Source organism: Ursus americanus, chromosome 6 (assembly GCF_024610735.1).
Source record: "Ursus americanus isolate L20-20 chromosome 6, mUrsAme1.1.p, whole genome shotgun sequence".
NCBI lineage: Eukaryota > Metazoa > Chordata > Mammalia > Carnivora > Ursidae > Ursus > Ursus americanus.
Genome location: NC_142132.1, coordinates 8,061,159 through 8,078,757, shown reverse-complemented (window position 1 = coordinate 8,078,757; position 17,599 = coordinate 8,061,159). Strand labels below are relative to the sequence as shown.

General features: G+C 54.0%; 1 protein-coding gene across 4 annotated transcripts in view; it reads right to left on the bottom strand.

Annotated features, from left to right (window-relative positions):
- Positions 1–975: 975 nt before the first annotated feature.
- CHST15 (carbohydrate sulfotransferase 15) overlaps positions 976–17,599 on the bottom strand; it is a 91,498-nt gene continuing 74,874 nt past the window's right edge. For all 4 annotated transcript variants that reach the window (XM_045809335.2, XM_045809336.2, XM_045809339.2 and 1 more), the window contains 3 exons: positions 13,131–13,287; positions 5,462–5,609; positions 976–3,837 (listed from right to left, as the gene is read on the bottom strand). In XM_045809335.2, coding sequence (XP_045665291.2) covers positions 3,647–3,837; positions 5,462–5,609; positions 13,131–13,287 — 496 coding nt within the window. In that variant the 3' untranslated portion in view covers positions 976–3,646. The remainder of the gene's footprint in view (positions 3,838–5,461; positions 5,610–13,130; positions 13,288–17,599) is intronic.

Below are 17,599 nucleotides of genomic sequence, written 5' to 3'. Positions count from 1 at the left end.
TCCTGCTGGCTGAGGCCAGAAATTCCTCCAGAGCACCGTCTTTGCTTCAGTTCCCAGATAGGGGCGTTTGGGAAGAGGGCATTCCAAGGGAGGCTTACATTAAGACCCAGACGATCTGTATCAACACGTTAGCTGGTTCCCGAGTAGGGGTGAGTGTCCACACACGGAGAGGGTTTCCGGAAAGGCTCCCGGGACAGGGAATCAATCAACCCTCCAGACTCACCTGTCCATCCTGCCCCTCGTGTCCCACCCCCCCCCCTTCTCCTCTCGGGCCTATTTTCTCTGCTGAGCCAAGCTGTTTCTGGCTCCCTCATCAAGAGATGGGGTCCTCCTCTTTCCAGGTCTAGACTCACTGGTCCCCTTCACACAACACACCACTATGGGGGGCGGTGCTGGGAGAGAGACTCTCCAGGGGGTCTTTCCAGAATTAGGGGACCCACCCATGGGCCACACTGCAACCAGGATAGCCCAGGGCTCCAGAAATCCAAACTTGAGACAATCCCATCTTTTCTATCCCAGTGCAGCCAGGGCACCCCGAGTGCCTAGTGACAGTGACACACACCCGTGATAGCAGGAGTCTCCAACTCACTGTCCCTGCGGCCAGGCCCCGGGAATGAGGACAGCAGCCATGCTGACAGCAGCCTCTGGGAGGAGCGGGGCCTGTGGTCAGTCACCCCACCTTCACACGCACATGCCTGACGTCCACGTGAGGCCCGTCTGGGGTCCGGGAGGGCCCTGGCACCCGGACGCACACCCACAGCAGGCCGCTCGTGGGGAGTCACTGGTCACGTCAGAGCCTTCTTTCTGTGCTCTTCTCTCTCCCGTGACCGTATGCAGGAGGCCCCCTCACCCAGTGTGTGCGGGGAGCCCGCACGTGAGACCCCGGATGATTTCTGACTCCTCTGTGGGCGGCAGACGCCACGGAGAACCCACCACGGGGGCTCGGGAGGGCGAGGAACGGCATGCACTCCTGGGACGAGTCACAGGGGTCCACATTTAATGTTAAATATGAATAAAAGTACAGCGTAACTCTGGCTCACTGGACACACCTCCACTACTAAGGGTGTACAACTGAATATAGTCCGATACACAGCTTTGGGGACACAAAGTCACTTCAATACCAGGTCATGAGAAATGCTTTCACTTTGGTTTTGGATGACAGGCTCGAGGGCCACCGCCCGGGGCTGTCAAGGAGAACCGGGCCTGGACGCGAGAAAGCAGAGGCAACACGTACGCCCTCCAGCGAAAGGCCCCTTGACAGAAACTGTCTGGACGGCACGGACCGGCACGAAGGGCTGGGCCCGCGTATATAAAAAGATTTGTAGAATAAACCAAATAATATTGGAAATAATAGCTCCGGTAATACTTCTGTAAGAAGCAGAATCACACCACATGTTATCACATGCACGGGAGTGTGTAGGCAAAGTCCTTTGCTGTCGCTGTGGTTGGAGTAGATAGCGAAACGTGTACTGGAAATTCCAAGTCCGTCGGCAGAGAAATTAATCCATGAGAAGGTGGTGTCCAGAGCGGAGGCGCCCCAACAGCCACAGAACTAGAAGGGAGCGCACTCAGGAACGGTGCCCACACGCGCGCACACACACCGTCTACTGCAAATAAATACACACGCACGCCTAAGTGATAGCACCCCGCCCCCCGCCCCCCACCGTGCCAAGGCCAGATTCCCCCACGCGCCCCGCTCCGCGTGCGGCCTGTGAGGGAAAGGGACAGGGGGGATTGTCCCACAAAGTGGGTCTTCAGGACACACAGCCCCTTCAGGAGCAGAAATGGCTCGGCCGTCCAGTTCTGACCGCCCTCTGCCTGCCTTCATAACGGGCTGCACACCCCACTCCTGACGGCAGAAAGATTGCGGTGGCTCGGCTGGACGGCTGAGCAAATCCGCATGTCTGCGAGCGACGGCTGGACACGAAGGCACCTGCACTCTCTCACTCTGGCGTTATGGGACCTTGACCAGAGAGCTCTGGTTCGCAGGAAGCTTCCCTTGAAAACACTCCAGGGCAAAGCTTCATTGAGGTCCCACCTGGGGCTGCGTGCCAAGTGGGTTCCAGTGTCCTCTTCAATCTCTCCCCATCACTTCCAAGAAATGACGAGACCTTTAGTCCATCCATTGGTAAACCAAGCTGCCAAGTGGCCCAGAAAGTTCCATTAAGAGTCCCAGCATACCGGGCTCGGCCCACGTACAGCTCACGCACTGTTTCTGAAACAGAATGCAAGCATCTTGTAGTCTGGGAACATAGTAGGGGCCTCCAGCCGCACGTGGTGGAGAACGTGCATAGCGAGCTCATTCCCAGAGGAAGGCAGAGCAACAGAGTGTGTCTGTGGCCAAAACTACAACTTGAAACACCCTCCAGGCCTGCTGGTGACCTTGAGTGCAAGAGGAGGGTCCAAGATACCCAGATTTCCCACGAAGAGTTCAATTCCTGGAAGTTGCTCAGTCTGGCATTAACAGCAAAAACTTCCCTTCCAATTATAAACTGAATTTGTATTCTGATTATAAACGGAATAAACTCTGGAAGAAACATGTGAAGAGGCAGAAAAGAGAGCTATGGCTAACAAAATGCAGAAAGTGGTTTTAAACATTCATTTTCTAGTTAAACGTAAGTAACGCAAGGGCAGAATGGGAGATGATCCGAGAAACAAATGTGCCACAAAAAATCGACAGTTTTTTCTCTCTTCTCTCTCGTGAAAGTGAAGTGAACAGGGTTTACATCTGAAGAGAATACAGGGTGGGCTTTGGAGTGAAAGAGGAGAAAAAGGAAAGAGCCTCCATTCTCTGCCCAAATAAAGGTATTGACCTGAACGTGTTTCAGAACTGAATGGAAGCGCAAGCTCCGGCAGTGCTGTGACGTGACCTCCGGCATGGTGACGTGACCTCTAGCGTCAGGGTATGACCTCCAGCATGGTGACGTGACCTCTAGCATGGTGGTGTGACCTCTACCGTGGTGGCATGACCTCTAGAGTGGTGGTGTGACCTCTAGCATGGGGGCATGACCTCCAGCATGGTGACGTGACCTTTCGCACAGTGACTTGACCTCCAGCGTGGTGATGTGACTTCCAGCGTGGTGGCGTGACCTCCGGCGTGGTGACGTGACCTCCAGCGTGGTGGCGTGACCTCCAGTGTGGTGGCATGACCTCCAGCGTGGTGACGTGACCTTTGGCATGGTGACATGACCTCCGGCGTGGGGTGTGACCTCTGGCATGATGGCGTGACCTCCAATGTGGTGACATGACCTCCAGCATGGTGACGTGACCTCTGACATGGTGACATGACCTCCAGCGTGGTGGCGTGACCTTGTTGTGCTTGATCAGATCCCAGCATCAGCACCCCAGCCGCGCCTCCCCCACGGCCCCCGCCCGGCGCCGCCTGCCTCACCCCCTCAGCCCGGTCGCTCCAGTGCAGGAGGGAACGGTCTCCCAGGTGGAGTTCCCGATGGCCTTGGAGGGAGGAGCTCTGAGAAGGGTCAGTTGCCAGGTCATTTCACACCACAAATGCTTATACTAAACACGTGCCTAGGGAGGGGAAGAAGAATCTCAGGGTCTTCTCCACACTGTGAGTAAATGGGCCCCCCCCACCCCAAAGAGACTCTTCCGTGGTGGCACAGTGGAACCTGCCGCGGGAGCTCGGCCCTCAGGTCTTCCTCCAGGCGAACGCCTCGTCGGCGAGCACCTGCGCCAGCCTGGTGTTGAAGGGCCCGTAGAAGTCCTGCAGGATCCTCTGGGTGACTGGCCACATGGGCCCCAAGTTCCGGTCCTCGGGACGCCGCGTATTGGACGCAGGGCTCTTTGTCATCAGGGTCTCTTGTTTCTCACCTAAGGGCCCTGGAACACAGAGAAAAACTCCCATGAGGCCGGAGGCACAGCAGGAAGGAACTTTGAAAATCCCAGCCATGCTTCGTGCTGAGACAGGAATGCCCCTGAAGTGTTGGGAGATGAAAATTCCTCAGCTGGACCCATCCTGGAGCTGCTGAGGGTGGAAAGCGGAAGTGCCCACATGAAAGAGCAGGGACTCCTGGCCTGGGGTTGCACACCTGCCCCCGGAAGTGCGGCAGGAACTGGGGGATGCAGCCTCACCCAGCCTCACCTCCTGCTTTCGTGGCCACATAGCCACAAAGGGCCAGCTCTCATGGCCGTCAGCCTGTCCCTGGATAACTATCTAACCTGCCTGGCACAGTCCATGTGCTCAGATTTTCCTGCTGACCAGCCTGACCGAATTCTGCTGGTGTCATTTCTGCTTCAGGCTGCTGATGCAAAGGGCCTGTGGCTGGGCCCTATTTCACCTTGTGTATTGTGCTAGTATGGTGGAGATGGGGCTGGGGGAGGCCACCTGTGCCCAGAGACCCCATGAGCTGAAACTCCACCTGCAGCAAGGGGATCTGTGGGGAGAGAGGCCCGGGAACAAGCCAGCCACCGCCATCCCCAGCCCTCTGGACCACAGGCCTCTCACTGGCTTAACCAACCAGATCACTGCTTAGGCCCTCGGAATTTGGCCGAAGTCCTGAGCCTTTACACGGAAAACCCTATTCCAGTGTCCCTGGGATGTGTGTGATAGAAGGAACAGCACAGGCCTTCCTGTCAGGGGCTGAAGCCAAGCTCATCAATGCAACAGAATCTACCAGTGGCCAAAACAAAGAAAAATGGTTCTGGGCCTTCAAAGGGAAAAGTAATCACACTGCCTCATGTCACCAGCTCACCCGTGACAAAAGGGTTCCAAGGCCAGTGGTAGGTGAACATACTTCAAGAAATATTCCATCAACAAAATTCCCAGGCCAGATCATTAGACAGGGCCTCGGGAGGTGTCCTGGGAAGGGATATGAACTCTGCTCTAGACTTTTAAGCAGTCCGTGGGCATCCATCCACATGGGCAGTCCTCCGTGCCCACATACGCACCCCTACCGGCCATTGCCATGGCGGGGAGCAGCGGACCTTCCTAGACGTGCTGTTCAGCCATGTAGCCCCAACTCCAGGGGTCCCCCAAAACCTGGGATGATGCAATGACCTGTCCATTCCCTCTTTCAAGCCTTGTGGCTTCCGCAGGACTGTCCCAGCCACACACTGACCTCTCACTTCATCCTTAAGGCTCAGCTCACAGACCATTCCTTCCATGAAGCCTTCCATTCCATCCGTCAGCAGCTGGGACCCCAAGTCATGTGTACGAACCTACTGCGAGGGTACTACCCTTCCCCCATATCATTCTACCAGTTACTTGGTTACTTGAGCTGTGCCCTTCCCGTCTCCCTCTGCTGGACTGAAAGCTCCGGATAAGGAACCCCTCACCACCCCGGCACCAGGCCCTGCACTTGACGGAGGGTTACTGAACTAGCTGCCCAGCTTGGCCCGGCCCGGCCCAGCGCACAGAGTCTGCGCATGACTCAGAGAGCACCACGGCCAGCCGGGGTCCACGGAGCCCAAGCCAGCTCCACGGTCTCCCGCGTGACGTTCCTACCGAGGTTGAGAAACTGGAAGACCCTGTGCATGGTGTATTTGACGTTGGATGCGTGGTCTTCCAGGCGAAGAACGAGGAACTGTTCTTTGTTAAAGACAGTGAGCCAGTCCAGAAGGTACACAGCATACAGCCCGACCTGCAGCCTCACCTAGAACGAAGGAAGAAGCGGGCGTCACTTCGGGAGCCACTCCCCCAACACTTTCCCCGAAGCATTACGGTGTGCGGACGAGCCGACACCAGAAGAGCTATCCGAGCGAACGACTGCCTGCAAAGGATGGATTTTAAAAGCCACGCGTTCTTGAGTCCTCACGGAGGGTTCCAAGCTCCCCACACAAAAGGTTCCTACTCAGGGTCACACTGAATCCTCACGATGACCCTGTAGGTAGCGGCGTGACACGTTTCGGGGCAAAGACTCAGGTGAAGGAAGAGGCCGAGAACGCACGCATGGACAATGCAAACATTCTTTGCACAGTGACCTGGCCGTCTCTGCTCCTACACCCAGCCCACAACGGCTGTGAAAACCGCCTGGGGCACAGGCCAGCAGAGTGAACCGCAGAGTGCCCGGGGCCACCCGAACACCCGTGACCAGGCGGCTGTGTGGACACCCAAACGCAGCAGTGCTCTATGCGGCCACTGCGTGTCTGGGATCCCCGTCCTGCTGTGCCTTCTCTCACACCCAACGGGCAAGATTGCACACTGAAGAATTAACCTTATCCAGAGGGAAGTCTGGCCCCTGTCCTCGCCTCCTGGGAGGTGACCTCTAGGTCACCTAGAATGTCCTGATAAGCATCTTTGCTCGCCTGGGGCACCAGGCCCCCCGACAGTAAACAGCATGAGTTACGATGGGGGCTTTGGGGGACGCAGGATCAGTCTGACCTGCGGCAGGGGCTGGACAGTAAAGGTGGTATGCGACTGAGCCCCAGGAAACAGTCTGACCATCAAGGCTTGGCTGGCTTCCCTGGTTGCCAAGGCTTGGTGCGGGTCGTGTGCTTCTCCCCTGTGCGGGTTTTAACGGGTACCCCTTCCCTGCTGTAAACTGTAGCCACGAGTACCACAGTCTTCGGTGTGCCCCGTGATTCCTTCCAGTGACTTACTGAAACCCAGAAGTGGTTTTGGGGACCCCCGACTTACAAACGTGTCAGAAGCGAGAGTGGTCTTGGCACCTTCCCACCAACTTCCCAGTTGCTGCTAAGCTCTTCAAAGCTTCAGGAGAACAGCCCTCTCCCCTTCCGCCCTGAGGCCCCTTCTCCTGCGCTCCTACTCCTGCTCCCCGCCCTCCCCAAGTCTTGGGGACTCTGCTCTACTTCCTGTCTGCAGCTCTGCCTCAGCGACCTTCCCCAACGTTTCCATCTGCTGCCTCGGCCCCGCTTCATGCCAGCCCCTCTGGTCACACCCTGCCATCACGGCCTCCTCACTGGTGCTCCTGTCCAGTCTCTGAGCAGCCAGCCCTCGGCTGCCACCAGCGTAAACTGTCCCCACTGGTGGCCTGGCCATGCTGTCCCCACGCCCAGCCCACCCACTGTCCCCGTGTGGAAAGCTCTTGGTCTGGTGTGTGCTCAGCCCCCAGGCGCCCCCTCTGAGCCTCGGCTCCTTAAGCTGAGGGCTGGGCCTCCTCTGTCATCCCTGCCGCACGAGGCCGGCTGCACTCCCACTTTGCTCTCCCGCTATTCTTTTCCCATTTCATTATTTTTCTAATCATGTGGGAGGACGCGGAGGGAGAAAAACAGTGAGAGGGGATAAGCTGTCTCCAAAATTCATTAGCTGCCGCCAGCCCCCAGGTTGTTGCTTCCTTGTGCGCCAACCCATAAAGACGACCACAGGCTGGGCCAAAGCCACCGAGAAAATGAGTACGTGCCAGCCTCCGAAACCCTGTAACACAGGACAAACCATTATGAGAAGGTCTTCTTGAGCCCTCAGCCTCACAGAGCACGTCGATTCTGTCAGGCTCATGCCAGCCCCTATCCCGGAGGACCAGCCTCACGAGGGCCATCTCTTCCAGAGAACCTGCCTTTGGGACTTGAGCTTTCTAGAATGAAGGAAGCTGGGGTTTGCGACAGGATGCGGGAACCCATTCCTGACCTGGCTACAGGTGACAGACTTTCTCTGCAAGCCCGCTTGTGCCCATCGTGGGCAGGGCCCCCACCGCCGCTCCCAGGAGGACGACGACCTGCTGGCTGAGGCCCTCCTGCAGCAAGCTCTTCCCTCAGAGGCAGCGATGGCCCCGGCGGGGGAGGGGGGCTCTGCAGCGGAAGGAAGGTGGGCTGGCTCTCACAGCTACAGGCTCCCCAGTCCCCTGAACACCCCCTCTTCTGGCCCACTCCATGAAAGCTCTGGCCGCCCCGAGTGACACTTTCTGGTGCGTGCAGCGTCATTACCACAACCGGGCACCATTAAGACACACCGAGGACGGGCCCCCTCAGAATTGTTCTTCTTTGTCTTTCCCCCGCAGAGGTCAGAAAATCAAAATGGAATGAAGATAAATACGGTATTTAGGGGAAGTGTCTGATAGATTTAAAATTACAAAACATCAGAACTGAGAAGCCTTTGCAGTGATCGGCCCCAGCCAACTCTTGATGGAGAAAGGGAAGCCCAGGGAGGGGTGAGGGCCGGCCCCAGGGTCAGCTGGGAGGCCCACCAGCAGGAGGAGTTGGTGCCAGGTCCCCGCCACTGGGGCTTTTCCCCCACACAGAGACAGAGCCAAGGAGGGGTGGGTACAGGGCTCTTCCCAGACAGGCGCCATGCCGAGCATCTCCATTCCCGATCGGGGCTTCAGGCGGAACTCCCCACCCAGCCCATCTGCTATCCGCTAGTGTCAAAAACTCCTTATTCATTCATTCATTCATTCTGCAAATAACCAAGGGCATGCAGCATGCCAGGTGCCCCACTAGCCAATGGAGACGTGCTGCTATGTAACCGACATGGCCCCTGGCCTCCTGGAGCCTCAGGGGGTACACAGAGCTAAGTTGCTGAAGAAACCAACACCTGGAACCACCGGCTGTGGCCCATGCTACAGGGAAACAAGCAGGGTGGGGACAGAGAACAGGGGTCAGATGAAAGCAAGACCCGGAGAATAAGAAGCCCTGCCACACCCAGAAGTGTGTCCCTGGGAGAGGAAGTGGGAAGAGGCGCTAGAACCCCTTTCTCCAACCTAAGGGGACAACAGATCGGCCTGGAGGGCTGTGAGATAGATTGATGGGTCCACCCCCAAGGTGCTCGATTCTGGGGTCTGCGGCTCAGCCTGATAGTTTGTATTTGTGACAAATTTCCAGGGGACGCTGATGCTGCTGGTCCAGGGAAACGCTTTGCAAACCCTGGCTCTGAGGAAAGAGGCTGGCCTGAGGACCTGACAGGAGAGCATGTGGCTGCAGCACAGTGGTGTGGAGGGGCGGCCGGGAGGAGGTGGAGGAGGAGGCCGGGCTGGCTGGTACCTTCCGGTGCCACAGGAAGGCCGTGAACGTCTGCAGGGAGGGTAGCACCAAGGTCCACCTGTGTTTGAAAAAGATCGCCCTCCCTGTGCTGTGGTTGAGCTGGGATTCACAGCTGGAGGGAAATCTGCTTCCCCCATCCGAGAATTGAAGATTCACCCCCGAAAGGAGGGTTCCCCGTTGCTCCTGACTGCCTGGCTCTTCCCCCAGGAGCTGGCCAGGGGCTGAAGAGTAACGGCCAATCTGCGATCTGTGATGCCTGCCAGCCCCTGTCCAGTCTACCCGTCCTGCCCCTGGGCATCTCTCTCTGACCACCAGCTAAGCCACCAGCTGCTAAGCCACCAGCTCGTCATCCTCAGCAAAACCTGAGATTAAATGAAAAAAAGCCAGTTTGGACCTTTGCTTTTAGGAGCCAGCCAGCTAAGGTAGAAATGCCGTGAGTCTGAAAGGCCACAGGACCTGGGGCAAACACAAGGCCTGTTACCAGCTCTAAGTCTCCGGGTGGGAGAGTTCATGTCTGTGGGCCTCAGTGTCCTCATCTGTCAAATGGGCATGGATTTCAGGGCAGAGCGAAGGGCAGAACGTGATGCACCAGAAGAGCTCGAGGCAGTGCCTGGTGCAGCGTCGGGAGTGAACAAAGGTCAGATCCCATCGTCCTGCTCTCACAGGCAAAGGTGCCGAGGGGCTGGAGGCCCGGCAAGTTCTGGGGGGCGCAAAGTGCCCGGTGCCACGGACGTTCACTCTCTACAACCCGCTTACGTCAGACATTCACTCCTCCATGAGACAGACACAATGTGAAGCCCCTGAAATAAGCCGCACCCCCAGTCAGGAGCTCCACCCCACGTGCCTGGCCTTCCCCACCCAAATCCAGCCAGCATAAGCGCTTGCTTGTAGAAGGCCCGAAGTAAAGCCCACGCCTGTGCCTCCCTCTGTCTAACGCGTGATTCCCTGAAGAGAGTACTCAGTACTCACACAGTCTGGGATGTGGGAGAGCAAGACCTCAGCGGGTAAAAGAGGCGATAAGAACAGGAACACGCATGAATGGCAACAGCTCTGTGCATGTGGCAAAAGTCAATTCTTCCCGCCATCAGTCTGCGCTGAAAACAGCGGTGATGGATAAGGTAGCGAGGCCTGCTGAGGTCAGTTCTCCCAAGCTCTACAGCCCCCGAGTTCACGCCTCGCTAGGATCCGAGCCAACAGTCACATACACAGCTCCCAGCGGCCCCCCATGTGATGGCCTTCTTGTCTTTCCCTCCTTGCTTCCGCATACTTTGCGTTGTACGATAAAACCAGGAGTCCACCCGGACGAGGGGCTTCGCCTCCGTGACTGCACTCCTTGCTGTGCCAGGCCCTGCAGCCCCTTTGGGCCTCTCTTTGGTCCGAATTATTGGTCTCTGAGTGACCATTTCATCTCTCGACAAGCGTGCTATGCAGCACTGGGAGAGGATGGTTCCAGCACCTTCTCTGAACCACGCTAGCTGGAAGGGTCACCTCAACTCTCCCTGTCCTGCCTCATGCCCACCCTCCCTTCCAGGTCACGTCCTGGCTGGGGTTTCTTAAAGAACTGAGCACAGTGCTGAACACAGAATGGGCACCCAGTGTATGTCCTTGGGGACGAACTGAGTCCCAGCTGTGAGTGAGGCCCATCCCCATTTCACACCACATCAATGAATTTGCAGGAAATGTCTCTCCAGCAGGCCCTGCATGGATGACCCTCACGGTCATAAATAATCATAATAAAAGCAACAGCTAAGAGCCAGAGCCATTTTGAAGCAAATACGGTACTTGACACGCCAACCAGAAAACACGTGGTTTCCCCTCTGATCCCACCACCTCATCTAATCCACCTGCACATCCTTACCACTATTCCTTCTAATTATTTCTAGAAACTTCCATTCTCTCCTATCCTGCTCCACCACCAGTTCTCTTCCAGAAATCCCATCCCACACCCACCCCAGACTCCCTGTCTCTGGGAGACAACCCACCCTCCCACCCCCCGGGGCCCCGTATACTGGGCATCTTTCTCAAATGCAAAACTGCTACAACTATCCTCTCCTTAAGCCCTCCCTGAGGACTCATCTCCCTCAGGATGAAGTCCAGACTTCCAAGGTACAGCAGATCCTTGGTGATGCAGGCTCATACCTCCCTCTTGCCATCACCCCACCACCCACAAAACCATGTGCTATAGCAGCTGTAGCAAACGCCCTCCATGCCCACCCCTGGGCCTTTGTGTATCCTGTTCCCCTCACCTGAACAGCTCACTACCTCCATGTCCCTGGATGACTCACCCTTTAAGGCTCAGCTCAAACATTACCTCTCCTAGGAAGTCCCCCTTGCCCTGTGTCCAGGTGGCCTCTGCTGGGGGCCACAGCTCCTGCCCCAGCCTCTATGTCACTTGCCCACTAGGGATGGGGCTGCACCGGAACCCAAGGACATGCCTGTCCTACCACAGCTGCAGTACCAGCCCAGGTGCCAGGCACAGACACAGCGAGACAATGAATGCACGTGAAGGATGGCAGAATATGCTGCCCCAAAATATACCACTTTGGTATAAGGATTATTTTGAGCTGAAGGCAACTGAAAACACAGATATAAGAAAAGCTCTCTGCCCTCACCCTGTTGGCCTACAAGAGGTACATAAATTTGTAAGGGTGCCCTTCCTCCCCTCTCTACCAGGATGGACCAAAGTTTATCACTGGAGACAACTCTAGACCTTTGTCAGCCTTAAGACAGCACCAAGGACCTGACATAACAAACCTCAGTAAAACTCACCCTCACCAGCCATTAGTTCCCTCATACATTTATTTGCCTTCCCACAATTTGCTGTTCTAGAAACTCAAAGTCCTTTCCCTTTGTCTGGTCACCTCTCTACAAATGTACTCTTCTCCTATTAAGACGTTATATAAGCCTGAGTTCTAACCATCTTTCTGAGTTACTCATCAGGGACATGTGTATCTGCAACACACACGTTAATAAATTTCTGGGGTTTTTTCCTCTTGTGAAACTGTCTTTTGTCAGTCTGATTTACGGGGCCCCAACCAATGACTTTACGATGGCTGGAAGAAAAGGATTATTTATTTCTCCCCTCCATGTGAATGAACTATCTCTCTGATCCTTACAATAGCCCAATAAAGCAGTGGTATTAACTCCGTTTTATGAGGAAGCCATGGAGTCTCAGAGAAGCTACAACAACTGTTCAGAGTCACATGGCTAGTAAATACCCAGGCTGGGAACTGCATCGTCTGGCTCCACAGGCCACACCTCTACCCTACCAGATTCTGGCCAGATTCTGTGCGGATCTGTGTCCTTGTCTGCAGCTTCTCTGACAAACTAAAAACTCTGGCAGGAGAGCCTCAATCCAACTCAAGGCCCAGTGCATCCTGCCAGAAGTAGTACCCTGCCTTCCAGAGAGGATGGCCTTGATAACAAAAAAGAGGGGGTGAAACTCTCTGACCTTGAACTCCCCACGCCCAGGGGGTTCCCAGCCTCCACCTCCAGCACATCTGTCTGCCTTACCACATGATGCGCTCCACAGAGCACCACTTGTGAACCACACCCCAGGACAGAGGCAGCACCGGCTTTTACAGTGGAAGGCTTTCCCGCTGCACAAATCTACTGCAAAGACATGCACACAACCCAGGAGCTGTGCGGTAGAAAACCACCCTTAGCCAAAGTGTGCTGAATTCACCACCAGCAGCTTTTTTTGCATAAAAGAAGGCAAGAATGTATAGCTAGATTCCGGAAAGCGAAAAAGAGAAAAGAAAAGAGAGATCAAGGGAAAACATTTTTCTGTTTAGGCCCTGCCGAAGAAACACTGGAAGTCATTGGTGGGCAATATGTTAAACCACCAGAGCAATCCACCACTGGAGAACACGCTTAAGACCATTTGAGAGCTGGGTCCCTGTGTCTGCCAATCCTAATTGCAGGGTGCGTTTTCAGAGCCTCACTACATGGTAATCTTCTTAAATGTGCCCTCATTCCCTGCAGAGGGAGGAGAGAGTGTTGTACTGGGGAGATGAGCAGGGAAGAAAGCCTGGTGCCAGCTGAAAGGGCCCATCCCTTTCAGTTTTTACGTCCGTGCATATTTGTGTGTGCATTAGCACCGCTCAGAGGCATGGGGAGAGGCATCTGCACATTCAAATGCTTCTCTGTGTTTCTATGCTTCCATCCCATCCACCATGCTGCCTGCATAATAAGCACCAAGGCGCCTGTTCTGAGGGGAGCCGGGCTTCCAGGATACGCACAGGCATGGCATTGTTGAGTGTGTTGTTGTAGACGCAGGCACGCAAGGAATAATCGAGCATGCAATTTTCAAACAGCTGCAGAGCTTCCGTCACTTTTTCATGGAAGTCATCGGCAGATTTATTCGAATTTGCGAAGTAGAGATAGTCGGAGTACAACCTGTGAATAAAATAAATGGATATTTTTACCACCCGGGAATGGGAAATCACGCTCCTTGGGTGACAATGACAATCAATATGCAATCACACGATCTCATCTTGTTCATTAGGACCCTGCCATTTCTCTTTTTCCCTTGTGGATGGGCCACTTTCCCAACTCCTCTCATACCTCCCACCTCTGCCAGGGCCACCCAGACTCTCCTGGGCTCAGACTCGTCTACACTGGCCCCAGACAAGCCACCAGTACTTTCTTTATCCTTTGCAGCCTGTTGAGCATGCAGCCCTGCTTTCCCTGTCCCAGTAAGCTTAGAAACTGTCAAGAGCGAAGACAGGCCATGAAAATGTTATGCTCCTTCCGATCTCTCTCTCCTCCATCTGAGGCAACAAGAACATCTGTCGCTCTTACAACATTACAGTTCCTTGTGAAATTCCTGCCCATTCCATAGACATTTCAAACATTAAAAAAAAAAATTGTGAGATGTGTCTTTCTAGATTGATAGGAACCTACTTTTTAACACAATATAAACCCCCCCCCCCCCGCATATGCATGCAGTCACCTGTAACCCTGTTTGTTTGTCCATGGGTTCGTTCACACAGATCCCACCACAGGGATGTGTCATGTCTTCCTACAGGAACTGGCGCTGCCACTCCCTGACCGAACTTTACTGGGGCGCCTCTAAACCTTCTTCCCAACTAGACCTCACCTTATAGATGGCCACATCCATCCGTGAATTGCCCAATTTCCGTGAATTGCCCAATTTCAGCAAGAATACTGCTAGGTCGGTTTAGCCAGAATCCCCCACCCTCTGATATCTGATTATCCTCCATATGTGGTGGGTTCCTGGTCCCCCCTCCCCGCCGCCTCCCCTAGGAGATGTCTGACCCCCTCAGCCTGCCTTCAGCCGGAATCCTGCTAGGTCGGGTTGGTAAAAACCCTGCCCGCTTACCCCGATGTGTCCTCTCAGTAATTTCCAACCCCTCAACCCCCACTCCTCCTTGGCTCTAAGTTCCCACCTTTCCCTGCTGTACCCAGAGCTGAGGCCAGTCTTTGTCCCCACGTTGTGTCCCGAACCACGTGCAATGGTCCTGAATGAAGTCTGCCTTCCAGCCTTGAACAAGCACCAGGATAAGGGTCTGCTCACTTTCTTTCTTTCTCTTTCTATCCTTCCTTCCTTCAATAAATCCTCTGCAAATATATTTTATTGGACTTTCAGCATTACAGATAGTTTTTTTTTTTAAGCATGGAATATTTCTTTTCTTACATCACATAAACAAACAGTAAGACAAGATGAGTTATAACAACATAATAAATGCAGCTCCCATGGAAAGTCTTCCTGCCCAGTTTCTCCGGTGGTCCTAACTGGGAGTCCTGCTCCCCAAAGGTGACCTTCATTATCAGTTGCTGAAATAGCCTTCTAGAAATTTTCTGTTCCCTACTCAAGCACATACCTGCATATTTTATATTTTTGAAAACACAGATGGCATCCGATTGTATCGGATGGAGTCAGGTCACAGACCTACCACGGTGGCACTTTTCCAATCACCTCGTTTGGAGGACTCTGAACATCCATAAAAGCAGGTAAGACGGTATACTGCAGCCTGACAGTACCGTGAGGCCACTGTCACCAAATAACTTTTCTTTAACAGAACTGAGTCGTGAGTTCCCACGCCTTTTCCTGCTTTCTGCTTGCAGAGAGGGTAAGTCTTCATCTTTTGTTTTTCTTCATTTCTGCCTGTTGCCTTTCTGATGCCCACTCCGATGTGACCTCCGCACTGCACCCTTCCCTCACGCACTATCCTTGGCCTGCCTGTGGGAACACGCGGCTGACGCAGGGTGGCCTCCTTGCTCCAAGGACTCACGTTCTCTCTCCTGCTAACGCGATACTTTGTACTTCCCCAACTTCTCCAATGTGGCTTCACTCATTCCAGTGAAGGCAAGTCAGTGAATCTTACTCTGTACCAAATGTCTGAGGAGTACACATCCGTCCTGCCAACTACTCCCCACGCTCCGGCCTGACCCCGGCACTCAGCCACACCCATGGGGGCAAAACCACAGGGCCCCCATGGCACAGGCCAGCTGCAAATGTTCCTCCCGTGCCCCTCCCTCTACCAGGAGGGTATGCAGACGTACTGATAACACAAGCGTGGCTTCTCAGCGGCCAGAGCTGCTTCTCCTCAGACATTTGACACAGGGCCTTTGACACGACCCTTTAGAATCCATCCACAGCCCGTGTCCACAGAGGACACCTGTGAGAAGTCTGGAGATGCCTGGGATCTGCCTACAGACAGTCTACACACACCCTGGAATGGGAGAGTTTTATAGACCTCAGCCTGTTTGATTAAATTCTTCAAAAGGCTCTGTTTCCAGACTCGTCATTAGTGATGCTCAGTGACTGGTGAGTTCACGCCCCCCAGATCCGTGCCTACCCAAGCACATCACCCAGGATGATATTACATCCACCTGTTACAGGGTCCCACATCACCCGTCCATCGCGACACCCATCACTGCAGGCCGGTCACAGTATAACCTAGAGGCTGACGGGTAAAGGCCAAAATCAGATTTGCCTGGACCCCAAAGAGCAATGCAGCCGTATGTGCCACACATACCATGTGGCCGTGAGTCTGATGCGGTGCCCTTCCAGGCTCACACATTTCTTACCAGTCCCACTGATATTATGTCCCAGGCCAAGAAACTCTGTCCAGAAAAAGTAACAGACACCTTTGAAACTGTCATCAAAATCTGTGTTTAATAGGAAATCTAGACCAGAGTTCTTACCAAGGACTCCTACAGGACTACCCACATTCCCTGGTGGAACTGGAATTCTATCACATAAATTACTATCTAAAAACCCAACCACTGGGTCAAGCTTTCCATACCGAGATTTTGTAGTAATATTTCTTGCGGATGTTTGGCTCACAAATAAAACAAGAGCCCCTAAACCTGCCTCGATTTTAAACATCAAGTAACTTCATGAAGAATCTGCTGATTCCATATAATTCTTTAGAGATCAGGAAGTAATCCCAGGGAACAATCTGGAACGTGCCTGAGAGAGATCAGGAAGTGATCCCAGGGAACAACCTGGAACGTGTCTGAGGTTCCAACCAGGACAGGCCAGCCCTGGTAGGGGGCAGGATGGTGGAGAGGACTACAGATTTTCATCTGTTTGAGGTGAGGTGAAATGAACTCAGGACCTCACCTTCTGGGAGTCAGGTTCAAGGCCTTTTACAACCAGGCCAGGCCTATCTCCTCAGTAGAGCAGAGGCGGGTATCCTGAGCCCCTCAGACCCTCCAGGGACCCTGGATCTGCCCACAGAATGTGCAGTGGGCCTCGGGATTCCCTCGAGCCCACATGCATGCTAGCACGTATATCTGTAACCAAACGTCCTTCACGTTCCACTTTGTCAAAAACATCTGAGCAGACACTTTATTCATCACAACGAATGGCCGTCCCTCCCATGTGGATTCTATAGGTCTCCCCAAAACATGTCCCCGGTACCTGTAAATGGGATGTTATTTGGAAATAGGGTCTTTGAAGATGAAATTATGTTGATATAGAGTGGGTTGTAAATCTGATGACTGGTGTCCTTACAAAGGAGACAGAGACACAGGGGAGAAGGCCACGTGAAGACAGAGGGAGAGGATGGGGTGATGACTGCCACAAGCCGGGGACCACCCAGGGCTGTCAGCCACCAGCAGCAGCTGGACACAGGCCTGGGACAGTCCCTTCCTCAGAAGCCCCAGAAGGAACTTACCCTGCTGATACCTGGCCTTCAGGCTTAACCTTCAGAACTGCCAGAGAACACATTTCTGTTGCTTTAAGCCACCAGGTTCACAGAAATTTGTTGCAACAGCCCCAGGAAACACAGGCAGGTTCTAATCCCGAATTGCCAGGAAGACTGACAAGTCATTTCTGCCAGCACCTCTCCCCTACCCTGAGACCCTGGCAGAGTCCTGCATGTGCAGCTGGATGGGGCCACAGGGCCATCTTTCCCACAGAGACACAAGAAAGAAGGCAAAGGAAAAGCATGAGCTCTCATTTTGGGGGGAGCGCTGTTTGGATCCCCCGAAGAATGGGGCTCATGCTTCATAAGAATGTCAGCAAATACTCAATGCTATAATTTCCCCGCAGCTGCTTTCTAGGGGGAAAGGACCAGGTAGTGACCAAGGATGACTGAAAGCCACTTAGATGGTTTAAAACCATTCAGAAAATGTTGAGAAGGGCAGCGAATATATCAAGAATAAGGATCCAAAAGCTGGAGTAGGCACACCCATGTAACAAGAGATAAATCTAAATTTATCCACATTTTGGTCT